This window comes from Protomyctophum parallelum (genome assembly GCF_964188405.1).
Source record: "Protomyctophum parallelum genome assembly, chromosome: 21".
Taxonomy (NCBI): Eukaryota; Metazoa; Chordata; class Actinopteri; order Myctophiformes; family Myctophidae; genus Protomyctophum; species Protomyctophum parallelum.
Genome location: NC_139713.1, coordinates 6,800,630 through 6,828,057, shown reverse-complemented (window position 1 = coordinate 6,828,057; position 27,428 = coordinate 6,800,630). Strand labels below are relative to the sequence as shown.

General features: G+C 46.1%; 1 protein-coding gene across 1 annotated transcript in view; it reads right to left on the bottom strand.

Moving 5' to 3' along the window:
- vcanb (versican b) overlaps nucleotides 1–27,428 on the bottom strand; it is a 76,980-nt gene that overhangs the window by 15,018 nt on the left and 34,534 nt on the right. The window contains exons 7-12 of the mRNA XM_083792978.1: nucleotides 18,532–19,527; nucleotides 13,122–13,390; nucleotides 11,001–12,132; nucleotides 9,591–9,704; nucleotides 6,495–6,608; nucleotides 6,195–6,304 (exon numbers count right to left, since the gene is read on the bottom strand). Of these exons, the coding sequence (XP_083649104.1) occupies nucleotides 6,195–6,304; nucleotides 6,495–6,608; nucleotides 9,591–9,704; nucleotides 11,001–12,132; nucleotides 13,122–13,390; nucleotides 18,532–19,527 (2,735 nt within the window). The remainder of the gene's footprint in view (nucleotides 1–6,194; nucleotides 6,305–6,494; nucleotides 6,609–9,590; nucleotides 9,705–11,000; nucleotides 12,133–13,121; nucleotides 13,391–18,531; nucleotides 19,528–27,428) is intronic.

Here is a 27,428-nt window from a genome sequence, read left to right as displayed (position 1 = left end):
ATATGCTGGAGTACAGTGTTGCATTGTTTGTGATAATTAATCGGATCATAAAAGCCAAAGAGGCCCATGCACAGTCAGTCAGTCAGACAGTCAGACAGACGGACGGACGGACGGACGGACGGACGGACGGACAGACAGACCCACTGTTACTGTACGTATGAGCGCGGCAAAACAAAACACAGCATGTCTTTAATTAACCTCCACAACCCTTTGCTGTCTGCGTCCCAAAATAGCCGATCTACAAGCTCTGCAGAACGGGGCTTATAGGTCGGCTATTACCGACGGCGCGGCGCCGCCGCAAACAGAGTACACTGTATAATTATGCAAGGTTTGATAACACAAATCCATGGATTAAAGCAAAAGATAAAGGCTCACGACTGGAACGTTTGTATGACCCAAGTCCTATAATATATCGTTGGCCATTTTGTCTTTGTTACATTTTTAATGTAACAAGCATTCTGATAGGCTGAGGCCACATAGGCCATAGGGGTTCTGCAACTGAATGGCTGGAAAATGGAAATTAACCCATTCTGACCTGAGATCAGATTCATATATGAGGTTTCCACTGGACACACACTGGTCTGATTAACCCATTCTGACCTGAGATCAGATTCTAAAAATGTCAGTCGTTCTTCGATTTTTCAAAATAGCAGACCTACAAGCTCGTATCGCTATGAGCTTGTAGGTCTGCTATTTTTCAACACCAAAACAGGTTCCGCGCAAAATGGGTTAAGATACATAGATGGAGACAGTTTCCGTGCTTTGAATGGATTACTCCAGGTTAATGTCGCTGCCATATCGGACATACGCGACTTTTGTTTTATGTGTTTAATCCGCCGTAATGTAATAAATATAAATAAAATCCTTTTTCGCCGCGGAGAAAGAGAAGAGATGCATTTGTTTTGACGGTGAAACCGGAAATCGTCACATGCTGTGGGCTGCTAGGGCTTCTGGGAAATTGAGGCCAATGTAAACGAATGGGGTTCAACGCCTCATGGAGGAGGGTCCTGTGCTGCGTCTTCCGGGTGTACCAAGATGGCGGGTGGTGCTGCCGTTCATAACAAACGGGGGGAGCTTTTTTCGCTCGATTTTCGCGGATTAAAAGCCCACATAATTCAGCGTATGCTCTAAAGGTAATACAACAATCTCGGCAGTGAAGGGGGGTTGATTAAAAGTCTGGTAAATCGTTTTCAGCAGTCAAACTGTTTTAAGAGACATAATAGTACACATATAGTACATGCATAAACTTTCCTTGATGATTACATCTGGTTTCACTATTTATTTATTTATGATGTATTATTAAGGCCATTGTAGCGGTCAATTTATATTGGGGGGGGGGGGTGTGGGGCAGGGGCCACGAAAACATGGCCAAAGCATTTCTGGGGGTCCCTCCCTGCAGCCAAAAACGTTGAGAACTGCTGCCATAATAAGGCTGCGTTAGGAGAGGTTTCTCACGATTGCCCAATAAGAAGTCAGTCAACTATAGAGGACTCTGACTGAGGCAGAAGATAGTGATTGATTTTTAATTTCTCCTAGTTCTTTCCTGGAAACCTTAAAAATATGAGTCACTCAGGCGATGCACATGAGGCTAACGATATAAGTGATCTGTGAAAGCGTGTGAAAGGAAAGAAGGTCCCCACACTAGCTCTGATTCCCAAACTTCTTCATGTCAAGGACCCCCAATTATTAGCCTGTGTTAATTTAAAATTTTAGTTACATTTGGCTTCCTAACCAGCTATCATTTAGCTGGGGACCCCCTGGAACTCCCTCAAGGACCCCTGGGGGGGGGGGGGGGGGTCCCCGGACCCCACTTTGAAAACCACTGTCCTAAAAACAAAGAAATGTTATATGTATGCTATTATGTTTTAGTGATACTGTTCCGGCTGTAACTTCTACATACTGCCAAGTTCCAACCAGGTGAAGAAATCACAGATTGAGTCTTTAACCTTTAATATCCGAGACTATTAATATTTTATGGAAGATGCTTCTGAACATATTGCTAGTTTGACCACTTCAAATGCTCTAGTCTTAAAATAATAATCAACAATAGACGATCTACAATAAGCTTCCTCATAAGCTAGCGTTGTTGTTACAGTAGGTTTCAGGTCAACAATGCATGTTTTTGTCTCAGCGCGTTTCCAGGGCTTTGAGAACAAGGTGCTTGGATGTGCCAAGACAATCCGTGATGGAAAGTTGTTTGTGTTTTTTTCAGCCCCGGAGGGCTTGCAGCTATCATCAAACCTAATAACTCAAGCACGCATACATGGCGCCCACTTTGGGAAGGTCAGCCGAGGACACTGCAAACATGCCCCCATTGATAGATGCATATACAGTACCTTTTTTAACCCATTTTGACCCGGGAACGATTCTACAAATGTCTGTTTTCTGAAAAACCTCATGTTTCTATGTCAGTCGTTCTCAAACATTTTCATGTCGAGGACTCCCAAGATTATCTGTATTTGGCCTGCCGACACCCATCTGAAAATATGTTTTTCCAGGGACCCCCCCCCCCCCCCCAGAAGCAAAGATTTGAGTTAAAAACTTTGGCTCTGAAAGCATATATATTCAAAGATTTGCGCCACATGTTCACAATTAAAAAAAAAATAGCAGACCTACAAGCTCGTTGAGCTTGTAGATCTGCTATTTTCCAATAGCTAAAGCATAACATAATGCTTAAAACACCAAAAGCGGTTCCCGTTCAGTATGGGTTAAGCCAAGGCAGGCTAAACGTCGCCCTGACCCTATCTACAGTATATTAAGTGCAGCTTAGATTATATGTGCTTGTCGAGAAAGAAAGCCCTAACCATGATTCTTGTCTCTGTCTCTCTTGGGGAACGTTAGAGAGGAGGAGAAAGGAAGGGGAAAAAAGAGCCCAGCATTGCATTAAAAAACACAGCTTCATCTTGAATGATGAAAGAGAAGCTTGGCTTAGTCAAAGAAAGTCAGCATTTAGCCCATTTAGACCTGAGAACTGATTCTACAAAATGTCTTCAAAATCATGACAGTTTTCTGGAGAAATAAAAACCTAGGTTTCTATAATATACAGTATCAGCGGTTCTCAAACTATTTCATGTCAAGGACCCCCAGAATTATATATAATTGGCCGCCGGACCCCCCCCCCCCGCCCACCCCACCCCAGGGACCCCCCCCCCCCCCCCCCAGAAGCAAGGTTATGAGTTAGAAAAACGTTTGCTGTGAAAGAATATATATTGAAAGATTCAGGCCACAATTTCACGACTTTTCAAAAAAAAAAAAAAAAAAGGAATCGACAGCTAAAGTGTTCAAATTATGGTTAAAGTGGTTATTTAAACGCTAACGTGACAACGATTCGTTCCCGTCCTAAATGGCTTAGTTGGGGGGTTCTTGTGTAACTCACACACAGACACAGCTGCAAAAGCTTTCTCTCTCTCTCACACACACACACACACACACACACACACACACACACACACACACACACACACACACACACACACACACACACACACAAAATAATGGGGCTGATTCTCTCTTTCTCCCCACTGGCAAACAGAGAATGGGAGAGTAAGTAAGTAGTGCAGCTGTGTGTCTGTGTGTCTGTGTGTCTGTCTGTCTGTCTGTCTGTCTGTGGGATATAAATGCACTGTTTGGTTCTCTTTCTTACTACTGTATAATGTAGCTGAATGTTGTTGTTGTTGTTGCTTTGAATGGTATATTAGTTTGCTCAGTTTCAGTGTGTGGCTGTGTGTCCACGTTGTGTTTGTTCCCGTCGTCCATGATACTGGGTGGGTGCAATTAGGAGACTGGCATATGTTACATCATTCCCCCCCACGCACGCACGCACGCACGCACGCACGCACGCACGCACGCACGCACGCACGTGACGCACGCACGCACGCACACACGCATGGAAATAGATGCTTATAACCTCAGGAGTAGATGTTGTTGTTTTTAATTAAGTTATTTATGAATTAATCACGTAGCAGCCCTATTTATCTTTGTAATCTAAAGAAAATAGCCGATGTACAAGCTCGCAACGTGTCACGATGTGACGTGTTGAGAGCTTTTTACCATGCAATGAAGAAGGGGAAAAAAAGAAAGAAATCAAGATGTAACAATTAAAAACCAACATGTTGAATGTTGAGAGAAGCGTGGTGATATGGACGTGTGGATATTCATGTGCAAACAATCAACAACACAATCCTTGGATTCTTTCCAGCCAGATTCCCTGCGTCCTCCTCTAGGGAGTGACATCATGAATGTATGTGTGTGTGTGTGTGTGTGTGTGTGTGTGTGTGTGTGTGTGTGTGTGTGTGTGTGTGTGTGTGTGTGTGTGTGTGTGTGTGTGTGTGTGTGTGTGTGTGTGTGTGTAATGTACAGTATGTATGTACAGTATGTGGTGCCAAGTCAGACTCATCAGGCTAGTATGACTTGGAAAAAAAAAGGCAATGCTGCACAGATGCGTCATTGTCACATGTACTGTAAAATGTGGTTTTTAAAAATACACGTTAACTAGTCTGCACTATAAAAGAGGGCGGTGTGTGTCTGTGTGTGTGTCTGTACATACCCTACATATTGTCGGGTGTAACCTCACTACTTTATGAGAATTGACTGTATTTTAATGCCAGTCATTTGAACACATTCAGCTCACTTTCCTTGCATCAGCATTCATCATAATAGCCCCCTTAGTGCACACAGGAGACTATAGATTTATTTCACCCAATTAAACCCAGCTATATATTACCCTTCTTCTACTCAAAACAAATAGCTTCGTCAGCTTGTAGATTGGCAAACAATTCTAAAAAAGAAAAAAACATTCGCCTGTGACATGCTCCGAAATAGGGACGCCGAGTTCAAAACGATTTTAGAGATCAGTGCCCAGATGATATACCTGTTCAAACTACATCCTGTCTGACGTCTCAGGTCTCACTCGAGAGCCAAACATGGCGGCGCATGTGCTGACATTTAGTCCCCAGAGGACATCTTCTTTGTTGTGACTGTTCTAACCCATTTAGACCTGAGGACGATTCTTTAAAAAAATAAAAGTCTTCTGAATCCTGACAGTGTTCTGAAATACCATGTCAGTGGTGCTCAATATTTCATGTCAAGAACCCCAAAAGTGGCCCAGGCCGTAGCGTAACGGTCTGGGCACCGGACTGGTAATCCAGTCGCAGTGTGCCGCGGGTTCGACTCCCGGACCCGACACGGCCTTTACTGCATGTCATTCCCCCATCTCTCTCCCGTTTCCTGTCAGCCTACTGTCTGTCCCTTCAAAAAAATCAATAAAAAGGCGTAAGCCGCAAAAAAATATCTTAAAAAAAAAAAAAAAGAACCCCAAAAGTTATACGTATTTGGCCGCCGACGAAAATGTCGTTCCAGAGACGTTCCCCAGAAGCAACGATTTGAGTTCAAAACGTTCGCTTTGAAAGTATATATATATTCAAAGATTTGCGCCACATTTTCACGGGGTTTTTCAAAAAATAGCAGACCTACAAGTTCATAGCGAAGTTCATATGAGCTTGTAGATCTGCTATTTTTCAATAGCCAAAGCATGACATATAATGCTTAAAACACCGAAAAGTGGTTCCCGCCCAAAACGGGTTAAAAACATCGTTTCAACGCCTCAGCAGAATGATGACAGACGGTCACCCTCTTCCTGCGATGCCTTTCATGTGGTTATTTTTAGGCCCAAACAACGATTTAAAACGATGTTTATTGTTTGACAGCTCTAATAGGTATGTGTGTCTGACTGACTGAAAGAAACTCTACAGCCCAAACATGGTCATTTTTCCCTCAGACAAAGAATAACATGCAAAATGTGTACAAGACATCCTGCAGGAGTTTTCATACTTTTTCCCCCCAAATCACACCAGATCTGCAACTGCATACAAGGACCACGGTGGGATATTGTTTTGTCCTAAACTTTTTCATGTCAAGGACCCCCACATTGACACTAGTTAGCCCACACGGACCCCCCATTTGAATAGACATGCCAGGGACCCCCATGAGAGAATATTTCTACGGCTCTAGCAGTGATTCTCAACCCGCTTAATTTCAAGGACCCCCCCAGTTTGACATGCATTAGTCTACGGACCCCCATTTAATGGCATTCCTATCTCTGGGACTCCCAATTTATATTGTAAAATCAATGTTAATGTAACTCTGTACAAATGGAACCAAATTCCCCCGCAAAAATCTTTAGTCATGAAGCTCACCTCCTTAACAGAGCTCACCTCGTTCACAGAGCTCACCTCCTTCACAGAGCTCACCTCCTTCACAGAGCTCACCTCGTTCACAGAGCTCACCTCGTCCACAGAGCTCACCTCTTTCACAGAGCTCACCTCGTACACAGAGCTCACCTCATGCACAGAGCTCACCTCGTCCACAGAGCTGTTGAACATGAAGCTCACCTCATTCACAGAGCTCACCTCGTTCACAGAGCTCACCTCGTCCACAGAGCTCACATCATTCACCGAGCTCACCTCGTCCACAGAGCTGTTGAACATGAAGCTCACCTCGTTCACAGAGATCTCCGGCGTAGCTGGGCAGACAGAGACAGCTGAAGGAGTTCACTCCATCCACGCAGGTTGCTCCGTTATGACAAGGGTTCGACTGGCATTCGTCAATGTCTGTGCGCAAACAAAACCACACAACTCCTTATTCCATATAGCATGGTTGACATCATTATTACTACTCATGCTTTATGTGGTACAGTGGTGTCGTGTGACGGAAATATAGCTGATCTACAAGCTCCACAAGGCCACGCAGAGATATGTTCGGTTGTGACGAATCTGAGTCTGAACATATTTCTGTGTCTGAACAATTTACAATGTATAATTTAAGCATTTAGCAAACGCTCTTAAGCAGAGCGACGTACAATAACAAGGTAGAAACATATACCGAACATCAAATCAGAGAGAGGGTAGTGCCTCTGTAAACTAGGGCCACAGCAGGTAAACCAAAGAATCTAGCCAATCAGTCTAAACAATATAGAGTCAAAATAATAAGCTGTAAATTGAAACTATACCAGTATACCAGTAGGGTTGTCCCGTATATAATCCGATCATAATATGTGACCAGTGCCAGCAGAATATGCCTCATGTCGCCAGAATGAACATGCCTTAAATCAATAAATAAACTCGTTTTTTTTTTTTATGTGATTTTCTTTTTTTTTCATATTAATACAGTTTGAATGTTGAAGAAGGTTTTCATTCAAACAGATTGTTCATTTGGGCAAATGAAATGTATACATTTATACGTCAAAGTGGGCTTGTTTTTTAACAAGTTTCTGGAGGCAGAAGAGCGCAGTTCCGAGATTTGCATGTTGGTTACGATTGGTCCTGTAATCTCTTTGTCCTCAGGTTTCACGCTCTGATCACCGCCCATTAGCGTGCTTGTGTTTGTAAACACAGAAGTATTCTGGGCATTTGGGTTAGACTTTACAGAAAATAAACAAAACCACGTATAGCTACTCGCTGAAATACACTTCCCAGCTTGGAGTCTTTCACCAACAAACAACAGGCTAGAAGCTAGCTAGCCTAGTTAGCCGTTTGTGTCGTGTGTTAAAGAGCAAAGAGATCACACGTCTTTTCTTTTAATCACAACTCGCTCATTTCTTGCTCATTTAAAAAAAGGTTATATACTATGTAAACTATGAAATGCAGGCTTTCATTTGGTATATAGAACGTTTGTGTAGGCCGTCTCTAAGAAACGGTATCAATTGAAAAGGAAATGTCGGAAAACCGCTTAATTTTTTTCCTCGCGCACCCAGCAAAGAGCTACGTCTTTTCAAATACGGCCGTTAGTACTGTTAATTCAACATCCGGTGAGGGGAGGATACGGATCGTGTATGTATTGTGTATATAAATCAGGGCATACAGTGGGTGGGCTTTAGACCGGATGTAAGCCTTGCACACTAAATAGACACCCGATGTAGTATGAATCCACCCATCGAATGCACAGGAATTACTATAAATGAAACCAGGCATTGTGACTGCATGTGGACAGATCTGTTTATTAAAATAGCAAATCTACAAGCGCACAACATCATAGCCTGATGCGTCGATTTTATTTATTTAAAATACTGGGTCAATTGTCTGACTTTGATTGCTTAAAGTAGACCTGCATAAAATGGTGTACTGCAGCTATTTACAACCAGGTAGTGTATAAGTTAAATTGAACACTTAACTTAATATTTAATACTTGAATACTTATACTTAGTATTTAATACTTAGTACTTTCAAAAGGGTTTATTGGGGCACCTTACAAATTGCATTGTTTGTTCTACTGGCTTAAACATGTCAGTGTTTCTAGTGTTGCACTGTTGACAGCTAAAACGTCCTATTGTCTCTTGTCCCTCCCATTGTCACACCCACTTCTGTCCAGCTCTAAGGTGATAAAATGTTGTGAATATTGAAAAGGGCTTTTCTCAGCTTTGGGTGAAAGGCCCCAGTCATTTTAAAATGGTTATATCTCCTTCAATTATTGTCCAATTTCATTGAATGATACATCATATGAAAGCTTACATTCTGTACTTTAATAATCTGTAAAAATCTGAAAAATGGAAAAGGCGACATGAGGCATGTTTTGTTGGCACTGGTCACATATATGATCGGAAATTGGGGCCGATCATCGGCATTTTCAATTGATCGCAAACAGAATCTCCGGTGTGCAAGAGATAAGATGTGTACTCGTTTGACTCAAAGACTCAGAACTCGACTTGGACAGTCAGACTCAACCGCTAAAAGACTCAGGACTTTGACTCATGGGCATCTATTGTTTGTTTTTTAAAGATTAGTTTTTGGCCTTTTTGCCTTTATTGATATAGTATCAAGTGAAATACTATATAATACTAAATACTACAGGAAAGAGGGAGAGAGAGAGAAGGGGAGAGACATGCAGCAAAGGTCGTCATGAGCGGGACTCGAACACGCAACGCGCTGTCAGGCCAGAGCCTACATGTGGCACGCTCCTGGACCACTAGGCCAGCGGGCGCCTCAAGGCATCTCTTGTGAATGCATGTGTGTGTGTTGGTGTGTGCGTCCCGTGTAACCAGGTGTGTGTGTGTGTGTGTGTGTGTGTGTGTGTGTGTGACGTGACGAACGTACCTGTATCACAGTAGCGTCCCGTGTAACCAGGTGTGTGTGTGTGTGTGTGTGTGTGTGTGTGTGTGTGTGTGACGTGACGAACGTACCTGTATCACAGTAGCGTCCCGTGTAACCAGGTGTGTGTGTGTGTGTGTGTGTGTGACGTGACCAGCGTACCTGTATCACAGTAGCGTCCCGTGTAACCAGGTGTGTGTGTGTGTGTGTGTGTGTGTGTGTGTGTGACGTGACCAGCGTACCTGTATCACAGTAGCGTCCCGTGTAACCAGGTGTGTGTGTGTGTGTGTGTGTGTGTGTGTGTGTGTGTGTGTGTGTGTGTGTGTGTGTGACCAGCGTACCTGTATCACAGTAGCGTCCCGTGTAACCAGGTGTGTGTGTGTGTGTGTGTGTGTGACGTGACCAGCGTACCTGTATCACAGTAGCGTCCGGTGAAACCAGGTGTGTGTGTGTGTGTGTGTGTGTGTGTGTGTGTGTGTGTGTGTGTGTGTGTGTGTGTGACCAGCGTACCTGTATCACAGTAGCGTCCGGTGAAACCAGGTGCACACGCGCAGATACTGGTTGCTCCCGTCTTGTAGCACGTGGCTCCGTTCTGACACACATTGAGCGAGCACGGCAGGAGGTCTGGACCGTGGACACAAAAACACACAACATTCAGGAGGTCTGGACCGTGGACACAAAAACACACAACATTCAGGAGGTCTGGACCGTGGACACAAAAACACAACATTCAGGAGGTCTGGACCGTGGACACAAAAACACAACATTCAGGAGGTCTGGACCGTGGACACAAAAACACAACATTCAGGAGGTCTGGACCGTGGACACAAAAACACAACATTCAGGAGGTCTGGACCGTGGACACAAACACACAACATTCAGGAGGTCTGGACCGTGGACACAAAAACACACAACATTCAGGAGGTCTGGACCGTGGACACAAAAACACAACATTCAGGAGGTCTGGACCGTGGACACAAAAACACAACATTCAGGAGGTCTGGACCGTGGACACAAAAACACACAACATTCAGGAGGTCTGGACCGTGGACACAAAAACACACAACATTCAGGAGGTCTGAACCGTGGACACAAAAACACACAACATTCAGGAGGTCTGGACCGCGGACACAAAAACACACAACATTCAGGAGGTCTGGACCGTGGACACAAAAACACACAACATTCAGGAGGTCTGGACCGTGGACACAAAAACACACAACATTCAGGAGGTCTGGACCGTGGACACAAAAACACAACATTCAGGAGGTCTGGACCGTGGACACAAAAACACACAACATTCAGGAGGTCTGGACCGTGGACACAAAAACACAACATTCAGGAGGTCTGGACCGTGGACACAAAAACACACAACATTCAGGAGGTCTGGACCGTGGACAAAAACACACAACATTCAGGAGGTCTGGACCGTGGACACAAAAACACACAACATTCAGGAGGTCTGGACCGTGGACACAAAAACACAACATTCAGGAGGTCTGGACCGTGGACACAAAAACACACAACATTCAGGAGGTCTGGACCGTGGACACAAAAAAACACAACATTCAGGAGGTCTGGACCGTGGACACAAAAACACACAACATTCAGGAGGTCTGGACCGTGGACACGAAAAAAACGCCATTCAAATCACTGCAGTGTGAGGTGCGGTTTACTTCACTGTATTGCAATGCCGATACATTTGCTCGACGCCCACAACAAGGCGTGTTTTACAACAAGAATGATTCAAATACTATAAGAGACAGAAGCACAGGAGGCCCGAGCCGAGTGAGCTCCACTGTCAATTGATGAGGTGCAGACCTCCAGGGAACAGCCAATAGCAGTGGGTTTCAACCTATGTCATATCAAGAACCCATTATCTATGGTCTGTACCTCTGGGATAGGATACAACACACGTACCTCGGACGTTCACAGCGGTGGCCTCCATGGAATGGATCCTGTCGGGGCTGGTGTGCGGTCGCTCTGTGCCCCGAGCCACCGCGGGCGCCTGGGGAACCGACTCCACGAAGGGTCTACGGGGGTCCTCGTAGTCCACAAACTCCTCCTCTGGAAAAGGGCCGTGGGGAGCCGGGAGGTCGGGGGTCAGGTCGGTACGGGTGTACGCGGGAGACGCAGTAGAAAGAGTTTGTCGGGGCGCAGAAGAAGAAGAAGACTGCGTGGCCCGATGAAGCGTGGTGGAGGAGTGTGAGGCCGGTTTGGGAGCCGTGGCGCGCTCCTTGTCGTAAGTGGCAGCGAGGGCAGGACGCGTTGTGTCTTGGTGTTGTTGTTGTTGTGTTTGGTCCTTGGTCCATCTGCTGACGTGCGCGGCGCGCGTGGTGGTGGCGGTGGTGGTGGTGCCATCTCCTCCGGGGGACACGGCTGGTAAAACGGTAACGGCGATCTCCGAGTCACCCGACACCTCCTGCTGCCCGGAGGAGGTCTCCCCTCCTTCCTGGGGTGACGGGTGGTCTCTCCCTGAGCCGTCCACAGCGGGGTCTCCTCCCGGGCCCGGCCGCGCCGCGGTGGACGGGGGCAGAGAACTCGTCTCCGGCGGATAAACGACGTCCAGTCCGGAGGCCTCGACGTCCTCGGCCGACGTGGACCCTTCGACGTCCCCCGCGGTCTCCGCCCGGGCCGGCGCCGCCGCCTCCTCTGCGGGGGGGAAGCGTCCCCCCGTCTCCAGCCTGGGCGTGTCCTCCGTGAAGCCCGGAGCGTCCGTCGCCCCGAGTTCCGTCTCGTCGGTCGCCACCCCGGGCTGGACGCCGTCGTCGTCGTGGTGGTCTACGGACGGAGTGGGCCGGGCGTCGGAACCCTCCTCCCCCTCCCCCTCCCCCTCGTGATGGGTCAGGGGGGTTGTGGACCCTGGGACCGTCTCGCTCTCGGTGGGGTCTGTGTGGATTATTATGGCTTCATAGTCAAACGTAGAGGGGATCTCCTCTTCTTTTGCATCCTCCTCCTCGTCCTCCTCGTCCACCTCTCCTATCTGGACAGGAGTAGCCGTCTCAAACTGGTCTCCTCTGGCCTCCTCGGGGAGCTCTGGCTCCAGGGTCACCTGGAACAACCAAACGCTTACTTTAGTTTGATGCTCTGTTTACAAAATGCTGCACCCCCTCCAACTGTATATACTTTCCCCATTTTCAACAGTTTTTATTATTTTTTGACACTTACTTTGGCAACGTAAACGTATGTTTTCTCATGCCAATAAAGCTCCTTTGAATTGAATTGAATTGAATTGAATTGGCGGAACCATTTGCGACAAAATTTGACTGAGGGACTGCCATTGGATTTTTTCATGTCACATGAAAGCAGGGAATCATAGCTTCAAATTGGTTGTTCAGTTTGACCCACCAGTTTTGGAGATATGGCTTATAGAGTAACATTACACCTAGCTATGTTTAAGCATGTATTTCATATTTATATGTCGATTTTAGCTCTGACACTTAGTTTAGACATGCTCTAGTATGTGAAGAGTCTGCCTGTGCTATTAACTCCTTTTGGGAAAAAACAATACGTTTGGTGAAAAGTTTTTCACGAGTTTGCACGATGGCAGGCTCTCAGTCAAATCTGGTCACATTCCGTTAGGCCACGTTTCCAACATGTGATTAGTGAAAGAGTGCGAAAGGAACACATGATATGTTGTTTAGGTAATATCATTGTAAACATAGTGTTGCTGATGTACTACTACATACGTAGCTAGCCAGGCTTGATGGAACAGCTGAGACCATTCAAATGTTCATGGAAAAGATGCTTCTGAACTGAGCATCCTATTGCTATAGTTTGACCACTTCCAATACAGAATACAGCCGATCTACAAGCTCACAACACGCTGCAGCGTGCAGTGTCGTGAGCTTGTAGATCTGCTATTCTCGTCCATGAACGAACAAACAAAAGGCATACCTGGTGTTTTCCATTGATGAAGCTGAGCGCGGGGGGCAGGGTGAAGGGCGCGAGGGGGGCAGGGTGAAGGGTACGAGGGGGGCAGGGTGAAGGGTACGAGGGGGGCAGGGTGAAGGGTACGAGGGGGGCAGGGTGAAGGTATACCTGGTGTTTTCCATTGATGAAGCTGAGCGCGGGGGGCAGGGTGAAGGGCGCGGGCAGCACGGAGTCGGTCTCCCCTCCACTGGCCTCGCCGCCGCCGGTCAGCGTGGAGAAGTCCAGGATCTGAGGGAACTGCAGGCGGCTGAGGGAGCCGTCGCTGCCTCCGAGCTGAGGGAACTGCAGGCCGCTGAGGGAGCCGTCGCTGCCTCCCAGCTGAGGGAAGTGACCGGTACCGAGTCCAGGCCCGCCCAGGAGCCTCAGGATCTCATCCACTAGAGGAAACACACACATGATATGATATGATATGATATGATATGATATGATATGATATGATATGATATGATATGATATGATATGATATGATATATGATATGATATGATATGATATGATATGATATGATATGATATATGATATGATATGATATGATATGATATGATATGATATGATATGATATGATATGATATAGTACTTTATTGTCAGTACACACTGATTTATTTTCTTGCGACCCAGCAGCCAAGTATGCAGAACACATATACACACATTTGACGTAACACAAAGAACAAGACATGAAGACAAGAGCAATATCCACCGCCTACATTAACCCGTGGCTACTACAACTCCTGATTAAGCCTCAAGGTCGATTGGTGGACAAAGGACCTCTTTAGTCTGACCTTATTGTATGCTGGTACACCATATCTCCTTCCTGAAGGCAGCATAAGATCCTGTCACACCAATACATCTAAATCAACCTCTTTTTAGAGTAGACACTATGTTTATTATACACACACACATAACGAACAGCATGAAAAAAGGGGTGAACAGTATGTAGGGGCAGCAGTGGCTCAGGGGTAGAGAGACACGGAGCTCAAACCCAGAGTTAGTGTCAAAGCAAGACTCTGAAAACCCCTAATTGCTCCCGATGTGCAGGTTGGTGCCTTGCATGGTTGACTCCGGCATCGGCGTGTGAATGTGTGTGTGAACGTGTGTGTGAATGTGTGTGTGTGAATATGTGTGTGAACGTGTGTGTGAACGTGTGTGTGAATATGTGTGTGAATGTGTGTGTGAATGGGTGAATGTACTTCGCAATCTCTGTAAAGCGCCTTGGATAAAGGCGCTATATAAATGCACCATTTACCATTTATGTATGAACGCGGGTGAAATTAAAGTAAACATAATATCAGTTCATAGTTCAAAACAGGGTTACATTACAGCGCAAAAAAAGAGTTTGCAACGTGCTTGACAGACACAAACAGTGCTTCAAATTAAACATAACGGGCAATATGTGTGTGAATGTGTGTGTGAATATGTGTGTGAATATGTGTGTGAATGTGTGTGTGAATGGGTGAATGCACTTCGCAATCTCTGTAAAGCGCCTTGGATAAAGGCGCTATATAAATGCACCATTTACCATTTATGTATGAACGAGGGTGAAATTAATGTAAACATAATATCAGTTCATAGTTCAAAACAGGGTTACAGCGCAAAAAAAGAGTTTGCAACGTGCTTGACAGACACAAACAGTGCTTCAAATTAAACATAACGGGCATGCAAGATGTTATTTAAAACGGTGTTACAGAAACACAAAAAGCAGACAATATGTGTATAAATATAGTGTATGCTCTAAAAAGAGGTTGATTTGGATGTATCGGCGTGACAGGATCTGATAGAACGGGCCCCAAGGAAATGAAATTGCACAAATTAAGGAAATACATTTTTTTTGTTTAGTTATTAATTGTTTGAAGGAGGGGGCCAAGCACAGAGCCCTGGGGGACCCCGGTCAATTATAGATACTAGATAGTGTATAAGTGGCTAAACTAGTAACTGCAGTGAGACATGTGAGATTGGATTGATTTTAAAATAATTTTACTTGTCTATAAAGCTCTCAATGGTCTCGCACCTTCCTACCTACATGACTGCCTGCCTAAATATGTCCCAAACCGCCCGCTAAGGTCTTCCACTGCTGGCCTGCTCGCTTTGCCTAAAAAAATGGCAACTAAAAAATACGGGGAAGCAGCTTTTTGCTTCTACGGGCCGTCGGCATGGAACAAGCTCCCACTGTACCTTCGTCAGGCAGCCTCTGTAGACATTTTTAAAGCTCAGCTCAAGACCCACTTCTACAACATTGCTTTTAAGTGATTTTTTTTGTTATTCATGTCCTCACTGTACTGCATTACTGCTTGTTTTTTAATGTCGTTGCCTTGCTTTTCTTTTATTCTCCATTGTTCTGTAAAGCACTTTGAGCTGCATTTGATGTCATGAAAGGTGCTATACAAATAAAGTTTTATTATTATTATTATTATTATTATTATTATAACGCTGATCTCGGACTGGCTTTTGTCTCGTCTCAGCATCTTGACAAATAAAAATATCTTGTATCTATACCTTACCTGGGCAATTGGCGGCCCCTCAGCTGTTACAATTCCAAATATAGCAAAAATAGCTGATCTACAAGCTCAAAACCCGTCGCGTTTTGAGCTTGTAGATCAGCTATTTTTGCCACGACAGTAATACGCAATGTGGTCCGCCTCTGGAGTGAGTGTGGAACTATAGTGGCCCTCTGGAGTGAGTGTGGAACTATAGTGGCCCTCTGGAGTGAGTGTGGAACTATAGTGGCCCTCTGGAGTGAGTGTGGAACTATTAGTGGCCCTCTGGAGTGAGTGTGGAACTATAGTGGTCCTCTGGAGTGAGTGTGGAACTATAGTGGCCCTCTGGAGTGAGTGTGGAACTATAGTGGTCCTCTGGAGTGAGTGTGGAACTATAGTGGTCCTCTGGAGTGAGTGTGGAACTATAGTGGTCCTCTGGAGTGAGTGTGGAACTATAGTGGTCCTCTGGAGTGAGTGTGGAACTATAGTGGCCCTCTGGAGTGAGTGTGGAACTATAGTGGCCCTCTGGAGTGAGTGTGGAACTAGTGGCCCTCTGGAGTGAGTGTGGAACTAGTGGCCCTCTGGAGTGAGTGTGGAACTAGTGGCCCTCTGGAGTGAGTGTGGAACTATAGTGGCCCTCTCCTCCATCGTCAATGTTGCCCACACCATACAACCTATAAAGTGATAACGTGCAAAGAGCAGCTAGAACACCTGACAGACGGTTTAACCAAATAGTTCAGAAATGTCCACCCAACCCAAGGTCAAAGGGCAAAGGTCAGAACTGAGTGAGTGGGTGTGTCTGGGTCAGTCATGATGAGGGTGAGTCACCGCCCAGCTGCAGAGAATCTCCATGACCGTCCCAAGCAGGGGGAGGAGGAAATAATTAACCCATTTTGGAGGTCGATCAAAAAGAAGGCTTCTAAATCCTAAAAACCCATGTTTCTATGTCAGTGGTGTGTCAAGGACCCCCATAATTATCTCTATTGGGCCACGGACCCCCATCTCAAAATATGTAGTTCCAGGGACCCCCCCCCCCCCAGAACGAAGCAAATATTTTAGTTAAAAATGTTCGCTCTGAAATATATATTCAATGATTTGCGCCACATTTTAACGATTAAAAGAAAAAATAGCAGATCTACAAGCTCTTAGATCTGCTATTTTTCTTCAACAGCTAAAGCACAACATAATGCTAACACCCCAAAAGGGGTTCCCGCCCCCGAAATGGTTTAAGAGACAAAAGGAGGTTAAAATAACCGACTACTCTTAAATGTAGGGTAATTGTATGAAGTGTAAGATGTGGTTATAATAAGACTATGGTAACTAAACATCTACGCTATACTTTATATGAAGTGTAAAGTGTTAACCCATTCTGACCGGGCACGCATTTTGGTGTCGGCATCATGTTATGCTTTAGCTATTGAAAAATAGCAGATCTACAAGCTCATATCGCGCCACCGAGTGGCGCGATACGAGCTTGTAGGTCTGCTATTTTCTTTTAAATCGAAGAACGACTGACATTTTTTAGAATCTGATCTCAGGTCAGAATGGGTTCGTCAGACCAGTGTGTGTCCAGTGGAAACCTCGTTATGAATCTGATCTCAGGTCAGAATGGGTTAAAGTGTTGATGTAAGACTAAAGCTAGAGATTAGATATCCCCCCAGAGGGAAACCGTATACATACAGTGTATACATGCTGTGATTGGATTGGCAGCTGCCGAGTCGTACAAAGTCACATGACTTTGCTCCGAAATGTGTTACGCTATAGTCCAAGTTGCTCCGTTATTTAAAGCACCAATAAAATAAAATAGAATCATGAATACAATGTTTTTAGCACAGCTGTATGGTAGAGTATGTTAATACAATATATTAAAGTATCACACTGTTCACAAACACACAGCGTGCAACTGCACAACACAGCATAGTGCACCCACACGCACACACACACGCGTGCACACACACACACACACACACACACACACACACACGCACACACTAAAACATTCGACATAAAACTAAACACAGCACAGCACAGCACGACACACAGCATGACAACACTTTGACAGACATGACACAGCAGAAATCGCCCGCAGTCAGTCAGAGCTCATATAGACAGATCAGATGAATAAGCCCATATAATATACAGCAGCACAGTATGCATGGAAAGGGCCTACAGTACGTAATGCAGCACTCGCATCACAAATGAAGCCAGTATGTTTATCCCATTTGGGGGCGGGAACCCCTTTTGGTGTTATAGCATCATGTTATGCTTTAGCTATTGAAAAATAGCAGATCTACAAGCTCATAGCGCGCCACCGAGTGGCGCGCTATGAGCTTGTAGGTCTGCTATTTTTAGAAAAATCAAAGAACGACTGACATAGAAACATATAGCTTTTTCAGAAAACTGTCAGGATGTAGAAGACATTTTTTAGAATCTGATCTCAGGTCAGAATGGGTTATATGAGTTTGATGAGCAGTCTTTGATACAACTGTCCCTACTGTACGTACTGTAAGGCTTTGTGCCACCCTTCCAGCTCGCTGATCTGATATTTAGTTGTTGTTGTTGTTTGTTTGTTGTTGTTGTTGTTGTGTGACACTGTAGTACAGTGGTTTTCAACCCTTTTCAACATCATTTGATGACATTTAGCCTCTCAGACCCACACCTAAAGAATATTTAGTTGTCGTTGGATAAGCTTTTGTCCACAATTCCATGCTGTGTTGATGTCCAAGTAACAATTCTTCTACATGCTCTAATTGTGTAGACTTCTTGTGAATAGAAGTAATGCAGATGTTTAACAATTTAACTGTTGAGAGTGTAAAAGGAAACCAAATGGACCCGTACGGGTCCATTTGGTTTAATTTTACACTAACCATTATAGGTGATTCATACACGCGACCCAAACGCACCCTTACCTGATTGGTTGGTGTTGTGGTGAAAGCACCCTTACCTGATTGGTTGGTGTTGTGGTGAAAGCACCCTTACCTGATTGGTTGGTGTTGTGGTGAAAGCACCCTTACCTGATTGGTTGGTGTTGTGGTGAAAGCACCCTTACCTGATTGGTTGGTGTTGTGGTGCACGTCCACGATGATGAGCTGAAAGGGCGCCTTGGAGGCCGAGACGTCCTTCCCGGGTCCGGGAACAACAACCCCGCCCCCCGAGAGGTCAAGGTCAAACGAGGCCACGGCCGGTCCTCCCGGCCGGTACCCGGTCAGCGTGGGGACGGTAGGAGGCAGAGGGTCCAGCCCGGGGTCTTCTTTGTAGACCACGGCGGGCTGCTGCTGGAGGAGGAGGTCCGGCTCCACGGACCCCCCCAGCCCGGAGCCCGTGCTCAGGCCTTCCTCCAGCCAGGAGCGCGTGGGGGTCTGATCCACTTGATCCTCCTCCTCGCCGGCGCCGGTCCTGGACGGCTCTCCGGAGGCGGAGCTCCCCCCCTCGCCGCTGGCACTGCCTGCGCCCGACCCCCCCGGCTGCGTGGCGGCGCTGTGGTCCTCGTCCCCGCCCTGGGCGATGTCCAGGTGCGGCGGGGGCTGGGAGCGGGTGGTGGGCAGCGGGGGCAGCTCCATGGGCACCAGGGTGTCCCCTCGGACCACCGGGACGGACTCCACCCGGGACGGGTCTCTGAAGTCCTCCAGGAGGTAGTCGGGGAACGGGGTGGTGGAGGAGGAGGAGGAGGAGGAGGAGGAGGAGGAGGTCACCGTGTGAGACACTGATCTCTCTGTGTGTGTGGTGTGTGGTCTCTGCGTTGGCGCGCTCTCTGTGTGTGTGGTGTGTGGTCTCTGCGTTGGCGCGGCGCCCGCCTCCGGTGCCGCGGGACGCGTGCCCGCCGCCGTGACCGTGACTCCGTCTGCGGACGCGCCCGGCGTGCGGCCGCCGGGCCGCGCGGTAGATGCGTCTGCGTGCGGAGCAGGCCTCTGTGTGTGCGTGCCGCCGTCGTCGTCGCCGTCCCGTCGTCCTGTTTGGACGGGCATTCCTTCTTCGCGATGCTCGATGCCGCCGTGGCGTGCGTCCGGCACGGGCGTTGGCGTCGGAGTCGGTTCTGGCTCCTTAGCTGTAGAGGAGAGAAGAGGACGTGGTGTTTTAAACGTTTGAATGTACTGAATACATTATAAATCATGTTATACTTTAGCTGTTGAAAAATAGCAGATCTACAAACCCAAATGTTTTGAATATATTCTTTCAGAGCGAACATTTTTAACTCAAATCTTTGCTTCTGGGGGGGGGGGGGGGTCCCTGCCCTCGGCGGGCAATTACATATATTTTTGGGGGTCCTCGACATGAAAATGTTTGAGAACGACTGACATAGAAACATAGGGTTTTTCGGAAAACTGTCAGGATTTAGAAGGGATTTGTAGAATTGCACCACTTAACCCATTCTGAACGGGCACCCATTTTGGTATTAGCATCATGTTATGCTTTAGCTATTGAAAAATAGCAGATCTACAAGCTCATATCGCTCCACCGAGTGGCGCGATACGAGCTTGTAGGTCTGCTATTTTTTGAAAAATCGAAGAACGACTGACATTTTTTGAATCTGATCTCAGGTCAGAATGGGTTAAACATATCCCATCATGTGGATGTGGGGCCTTTGGCCTCATGCGACCCAGCCTGCGTTATCGGTCATCTATGACGTCAGGTGTCTGTGATGTATATCTATGGCGGCGTATACGGTACGACTCTAAGCATTATTGACTTCCATTCTACATAATTGACCTTCCATCCATTACGAAGTCTAAGTACAAAAACATAATGTGGGAAAAGGTTGCGCAAGTAAGTGAGACTGTGGCCTAAACTGGCAACGTGCTCAAGAATGTTGCACTGATTGTTTGCAAGCGGTTTGCAAGGTTATGTCTGGATACACAGATACACACAGAGAGATACTCTTATAGACAGCTAGCCTCTCACAACGATACACACAGAGATATACTCTTATAGACAGCTAGCCTCTCACAACGATACACACAGAGAGATACTCTTATAGACAGCTAGCCTCTCACAACGATACACACAGAGATATACTCTTATAGACAGCTAGCCTCTCACAACGATACACACAGAGATATACTCTTATAGACAGCTAGCCTCTCACAACGATACACACAGAGAGATACTCTTATAGACAGCTAGCCTCTCACAAAGATACACACAGAGAGATACTCTTATAGACAGCTAGCCTCTCACAAAGATACACACAGAGAGATACTCTTATAGACAGCTAGCCTCTCACAAAGATACACACAGAGAGATACTCTTATAGACAGCTAGCCTCTCACAATGATACACACAGAGAGACACTCTAGACAGCTAGCCTCCCTCAAAGATACACACAGAGAGACACTCTAGACAGCTAGCCTCTCACAAAGATACACACAGAGAGATACTCTAGACAGCTAGCCTCTCACAAAGATACACACAGAGAGACACTCTTATAGACAGCTAGCCTCTCACAAAGATACACACAGAGAGACACTCTTATAGACAGCTAGCCTCTCACAAAGATACACACAGAGAGACACTCTTATAGACAGCTAGCCTCTCACAAAGATACACACAGAGAGATACTCTAGACAGCTAGCCTCCCTCAAAGATACACACAGAGAGACACTCTTATAGACAGCTAGCCTCTCACAAAGATACACACAGAGAGACACTCTAGACAGCTAGCCTCCCACAAAGATACACACAGAGAGACACTCTAGACAGCTAGCCTCCCACAAAGCCACGCTGAAAAGGCCGCTTTATGACTAGTATTTAATGACTAGTATTTAATGACTAGTATTTAATGACTAGTATTAAAATGTTATGGTCTCTTGTCCAATGTATTTGTATTTACATTCATACAGTTACTTTTCAGGATTCCAATTCAAAAACAGCAAAAACAATAATTCAGGATTTCAATTTGAATAATAGCAAAAATAGCAGATCTACAAGCAGTGCAATGCGTTCTGAACTTGTAGGTCTAGGACTCTAGGTGCTATTTTTGATACGACATAAATAAGCAACGTGGCCCTCTGGACTGAGTGTGGAACTATTAGTGGCCCTCTGGAGTGAGTGTGGAACTATAGTGGCCCTCTGGAGTGAGTGTGGAAATATAGTGGCCCTCTGGAGTGAGTCTGGAACTATAGTGGCCCTCTGGAGTGAGTGTGGAACTATAGTGGCCCTCTGGAGTGAGTGTGGAACTATTAGTGGCCCTCTGGAGTGAGTGTGGAACTATAGTGGCCCTCTGGAGTGAGTGTGGAACTATAGTGGCCCTCTGGAGTGAGTGTGGAACTATTAGTGGCCCTCTGGAGTGAGTGTGGAACTATTAGTGGCCCTCTGGAGTGAGTGTGGAACTATTAGTGGCCCTCTGGAGTGAGTGTGGAACTATTAGTGGCCCTCTGGAGTGAGTGTGGAACTATAGTGGCCCTCTGGAGTGAGTGTGGAACTATTAGTGGCCCTCTGGAGTGAGTGTGGAACTATAGTGGCCCTCTGGAGTGAGTGTGGAACTATAGTGGCCCTCTGGAGTGAGTGTGGAACTATTAGTGGCCCTCTGGGGTGAGTGTGGAACTATAGTGGCCCTCTGGGGTGAGTGTGGAACTATAGTGGCCCTCTGGAGTGAGTGTGGAACTATAGTGGCCCTCTGGAGTGAGTGTGAAACTATTAGTGGCCCTCTGGAGTGAGTGTGGAACTATAGTGGTCCTCTGGAGTGAGTGTGGAACTATAGTGGTCCTCTGGGGTGAGTGTGGAACTATAGTGGTCCTCTGGGGTGAGTGTGGAACTATAGTGGCCCTCTGGGGTGAGTGTGGAACTATTAGTGGCCCTCTGGAGTGAGTGTGGAACTATTAGTGGCCCTCTGGAGTGAATGTGGAACTATTAGTGGCCCTCTCTCTCCATCTCCAAGTTTCCCACCCCTGGTTTAACTGCTGCCCTATAAACAAACATTAAAAGTCCATCATAGACTTGGCTGCATGCCATTTGACCTCATTTCAAAAGCCAGGCAAAAAGAAGAACTTAGTAACATAATGACTACAGAATTACTGTATATCAGCATTCAATTCACCAGAGTGTGGAGGGTACACAGTCATTTGGGGCTTACAGGCGGCGTTATGCAGCAGTGTGGTGGTGTTTTACAGCAGTGTGGTGGTGTTTTACAGCAGTGTGGTGGTGTTTTACAGCAGTGTGGTGGTGTTTTACAGCAGTGTGGTGGTGTTTTACAGCAGTGTGGGTGGTGTTTTACAGCAGTGTGTGGAGGGTACACAGTCATTTGGGGCTTACAGGCGGTGTTACAGCAGCGCACACAGACAGCAGTCTATAAAAGGAAATCCAGCGAGCTTTGATTTTTGAAACATGATGTCAACCTGTCGAGAATAAGCTAATTTCCTGCCTTAAGAAAGGTGCGGTGCCAGCTGGTGTCAAGAGGCACAGGTTTGATGGCTGCCAGGCACAGCTTTATTTATAGATTGAAATAACAAAAAAACAGATATCTGAGCCATGATCAAACTGTTGGTTTTTGCAACACTTCCAAAAGCATCAGGTTTTCTTGTCTGACTCGTAGCCAGTACCACACACACTTTAACCCATTCTGAACGGGCACCCATTTTGGTGTCAGCATCGTGTTATGCTTTAGCTATTGAAAAATAGCAGATCTACAAGCTCATATCGCGCCACCGAGTGGCGCGATACGAGCTTGTAGGTCTGCTATTTTTTTTAAATCGAAGAGCGACTGACATTTCTAGAATCTGATCTCGGGTCAGAATGGGTTCATCAGACCAGTGTGTGTCCAGCGGAAACCTCGTATGAATCTGATCTCAGGTCAGAATGGGTTAACGCTCGACAGACAATGACGTGTCCTGGCAGGAGACAGAGCTTCTACCACTGAGCCAAGGCCAGGGCGATAAGGCGATAAGTCATAAAAAACGGCTGGATGACACCTACTTACACCCGCCTTCTAACGAGAGCGCAAAATCTCTCTCGGAAGAGCCGCCCATCGACGGCAACCTTCCCTGTGTTCCTTCACTAGTCAACCTTCCCCGTGTTCCTTCACTAGTCAACCTTCCCTGTGTTCCTTCACTAGTCAACCTTCCCCGTGTTCCTTCACTAGTCAACCTTCCCCGTGTTCCTTCACTAGTCAACCTTCCCCGTGTTCCTTCACTAGTCAACCTTCCCCGTGTTCCTTCACTAGTCAACCTTCCCCGTGTTCCTTCACTAGTCAACCTTCCCCGTGTTCCTTCACTAGTCAACCTTCCCCGTGTTCCTTCACTAGTCAACCTTCCCCGTGTTCCTTCACTAGTCAACCTTCCCCGTGTTCCTTCACTAGTCAACCTTCCCCGTGTTCCTTCACTAGTCAACCTTCCCCGTGTTCCTTCACTAGTCCGATCCAGAAGAACACAGTTTCGACTCCCCCGAGCCCGACGGCCTTTGCCGTGTCTCACTCCAGATACCCCCCCCCCTTCCTGTCTGTTTGTATACTGTTCCCTATCAATAAAGGCATAAAAAGCCACAAAAATCTAATCTTAAAAAATAAAAATCACACCCGTGTGAACTGAGTGGTGCAACTCCCCTCTCTCCCCTCCCCCCCCCCCCCCCCCATCTCTCTCTCTCTCTCTCATTAGCAGGCAACAGTGCAGCACTATATCTCTCTCTCTCTCTGTTTCTGGCACAACAGTGCCCCTACTGGTATTCATAGGTACTTAACCCATTCTGAACGGGATGGTGTTAGCATCATGTCGTGCTTTAGCTATTGAAAAATAGCAGATCTACAAGCTCATAGCGCGCCACCGAGTGGCGCGCTACGAGCTTGTAGGTCTGCTATTTTTGAAAAATCAAAGAACGACTGACATTTTTAGAATCTGATCTCAGGTCAGAATGGGTTCATCAGACCAGTGTGTGTCCAGTGGAAACCTCGTATGAATCTGATCTCAGGTCAGAATGGGTTAAAGTCACATAGGTGAACACGGACATTGCTGTTCCTCGGAGTGGTTGCACCACTCAATAAAAAAAAACCCAGTAATGCTACAATGCCAAATTCCGAGTGCTTGTCAGTTCAAATATGAGTATCTTGGCGGGGCGCTGCCTGAAAGGTTTTCGAAGCCTTGCTCTACTGTACAAGATTGATGATTTGATTGGCCGAGCTGAGTACATAATTGAAGATAAAAGTGAGGGCAGAAAAGTGAAGACGCCAAAAGCGATTGGCCGGGGAATGACTTTTGTGATGATTTGATTGGCTGAGCACGGAATGTGATGTATGATGATGATAAGAGAGGCCCTCACTTCACACGAGTGAGATTATTATTATTTTATTTACTTGCTTGATTCAAATGTTTAGACATTTGATAACCCATTCTGACCTGAGATCAGATTCATACGAGGTTTCCGCCGGACACACACTGGTCTGATGAACCCATTCTGACCTGAGATCAGATTCTAAAAATGTCAGTCGCTCTTCGATTTTTCAAAAATAGCAGACCTACAAGCTCGTATCGCGCCACTCGGTGGCGCGATATGAGCTTGTAGATCTGCTATTTTTAAATAGCTAAAGCATAACATGATGCTGACACCAAAATGGGTGCCCGGTCAGAATGGGTTAATTTGATCCCTTTGAGGTAAACCCGTTCATTATAGAAGGACAATATCAGTCACCAGAAGCTGGTCTTGTTTTCAAAGACCCTAACGGTGGTTTTTATTTTATGTTGAATGACCTTACAGTATACATGTCTGATCACATGCATATCAAATATCTAAATATTGAATCGAGCAACTTAAGAACGGTCTGGGACAACAACAAGCCAGCGTAGACGACGTGAAAATGACCCCAGAAGTGTTTTGAAGCGAAATCCCCCCCCCCCCCCCTTTAAGTGCTTAATGTTCTTGTTGACATAACATACTCATGGAAGAATAACCCACCACAAGTCAAGAAAGTACAGAATGCTCATTTTGTATAATTATTCCAGCTGCTGAATATGAACACACTCCTTTTCCTGCATGGGGTCCGACTGTGCAGGTTTTAATGTTACTGGCATAACACTTCCCATTTAGACCTGGGAACAATTCTACAAGATAAATGTCTTCTAAATCCTGACAGTTTTCTGAAAAACCCCATGTTTCTATGTCAGCGGTTCTCAAACATGTTCATGTCAAGGATCCCCAAGATTATATATAATTGGCCGCCGACCCCCATCTGAAAATATGTTGTTCCAGGAACCACTATTAGTTCCACACTCACTCCAGAGGGCCACTATAGTTCCACACTCACTCCAGAGGGCCACTATAGTTCCACACTCACTCCAGAGGGCCACTATTAGTTCCACACTCACTCCAGAGGGCCACTATAGTTCCACACTCACTCCAGAGGGCCACTATAGTTCCACACTCACTCCAGAGGGTCACTATAGTTCCACACTCACTCCAGAGGGCCACTATAGTTACACACTCACTCCAGAGGGCCACTATAGTTCCACACTCACTCCAGAGGACCACTATAGTTCCACACTCACTCCAGAGGACCACTATAGTTCCACACTCACTCCAGAGGGCCACTATAGTTCCACACTCACTCCAGAGGGCCACTATAGTTCCACACTCACTCCAGAGGGCCACTATTAGTTACACACTCAGAAGCAAAGATTTGAGTTAAAAACGTTTGCCACATTTTGTCACAAGTATTCAAAAATAGCAGACCTACAAGCTCGTAGCGTATGAGCTTGTAGATCTGCTATTTTTCAATAGCTATAAAGTATAACATAATGCTTAAAACACCAAAAGCGGTTCCCGCCCAAAATGGGTTAATAAACTACATTTAAACGACCCTTTCTTTCATCATCATTGGCCTCGAAAGTCGTCTATGAATGGAGTTGGCTTCTCTCTCTCTCTCTCTCTCTCACTCTCTCACTCTGTCAATCACTCTCAATCTCTCTCCGTATCTCTTCTCCGAACACGCAGTCAAACCCAGATAAAGCTAAAATGGGCCGTGTATCTCTCCTCCTCCTCCTCCTCCTCCTCCTCCTCCTCCCTGTCTTAGCACGCATTCCAACAGGGTCCTCACGGGCTGATTAGCGCCCAGACTTAACTCGCTCCGGAGAGTCACTTATTGTGGTCAGCTCACAGCGTGACGGGACAGACCCTCGCTGCTTCTTATATAGCGGAGCAAGAAGCCCCTCCAAAAAAGTCTATAGCGGCTGCTCCAGAAACGGGCCCTGCCCAGGGATGAAGTCATGTGTTTGGCGAGGCCCAGGCCATCTGGCCGAGTGCTGGGGTCTGGTCCTCATACTGTCACTGACATTACCTCTCCCGTTAAGCCATTTAGGCCTGAAAAGAAAATGTCTTCTAAATCCAGTTTTCTGAAATACCTCATGTTTCTAGGCCTATATATCACTCAATATTTCATGTCAAGGACCCCCAAAAATGATCTGTAATTGGCCTCCAAGACCCCCCCCCCCATCTGTAAATATGTCGTTCCAGGGACCCTCCTCCGGAAGCAAAGATTTGAGTTAAAAACATTCATTCTGAAAAAATATATTCCAAATTTGAGGCACATTTTCACGATTTTTCAAAGAAATAGCAGACCTACAAGCTCGTAGCGCGCCACTCGGTGGCGCGCTATGAGCTTGTAGATCTGTTATTTTTCAATAGCTAAAGCATAACATAATGCTAACACCAAAAGGGAACTTGATCCCGCCCAGAATGGGTTAAGCCTCGCTTGTACTCCTTCTGCCTGTCTCAACTTACTAATAAGCAAGTTGGCAAAACACATTACAGCACAAAAAAAAAAAAGTTGCACGTCTCAAAAAAGTCCCCGTGAGTTTTCCATGCAGGCAAGCCCTCAAGTCACCCGCATGATCCGTCTAATCCTTATCCCATTTAGGCCTGACGTCGAAATCATTTAAAAAAAGTCTTCTGAAAGAATATATGTTCAAAGATTTGTGCCGCAATTTTCACGATTTAAAAAAAATAGCAGACCTACAAGCTCGTAGCGCG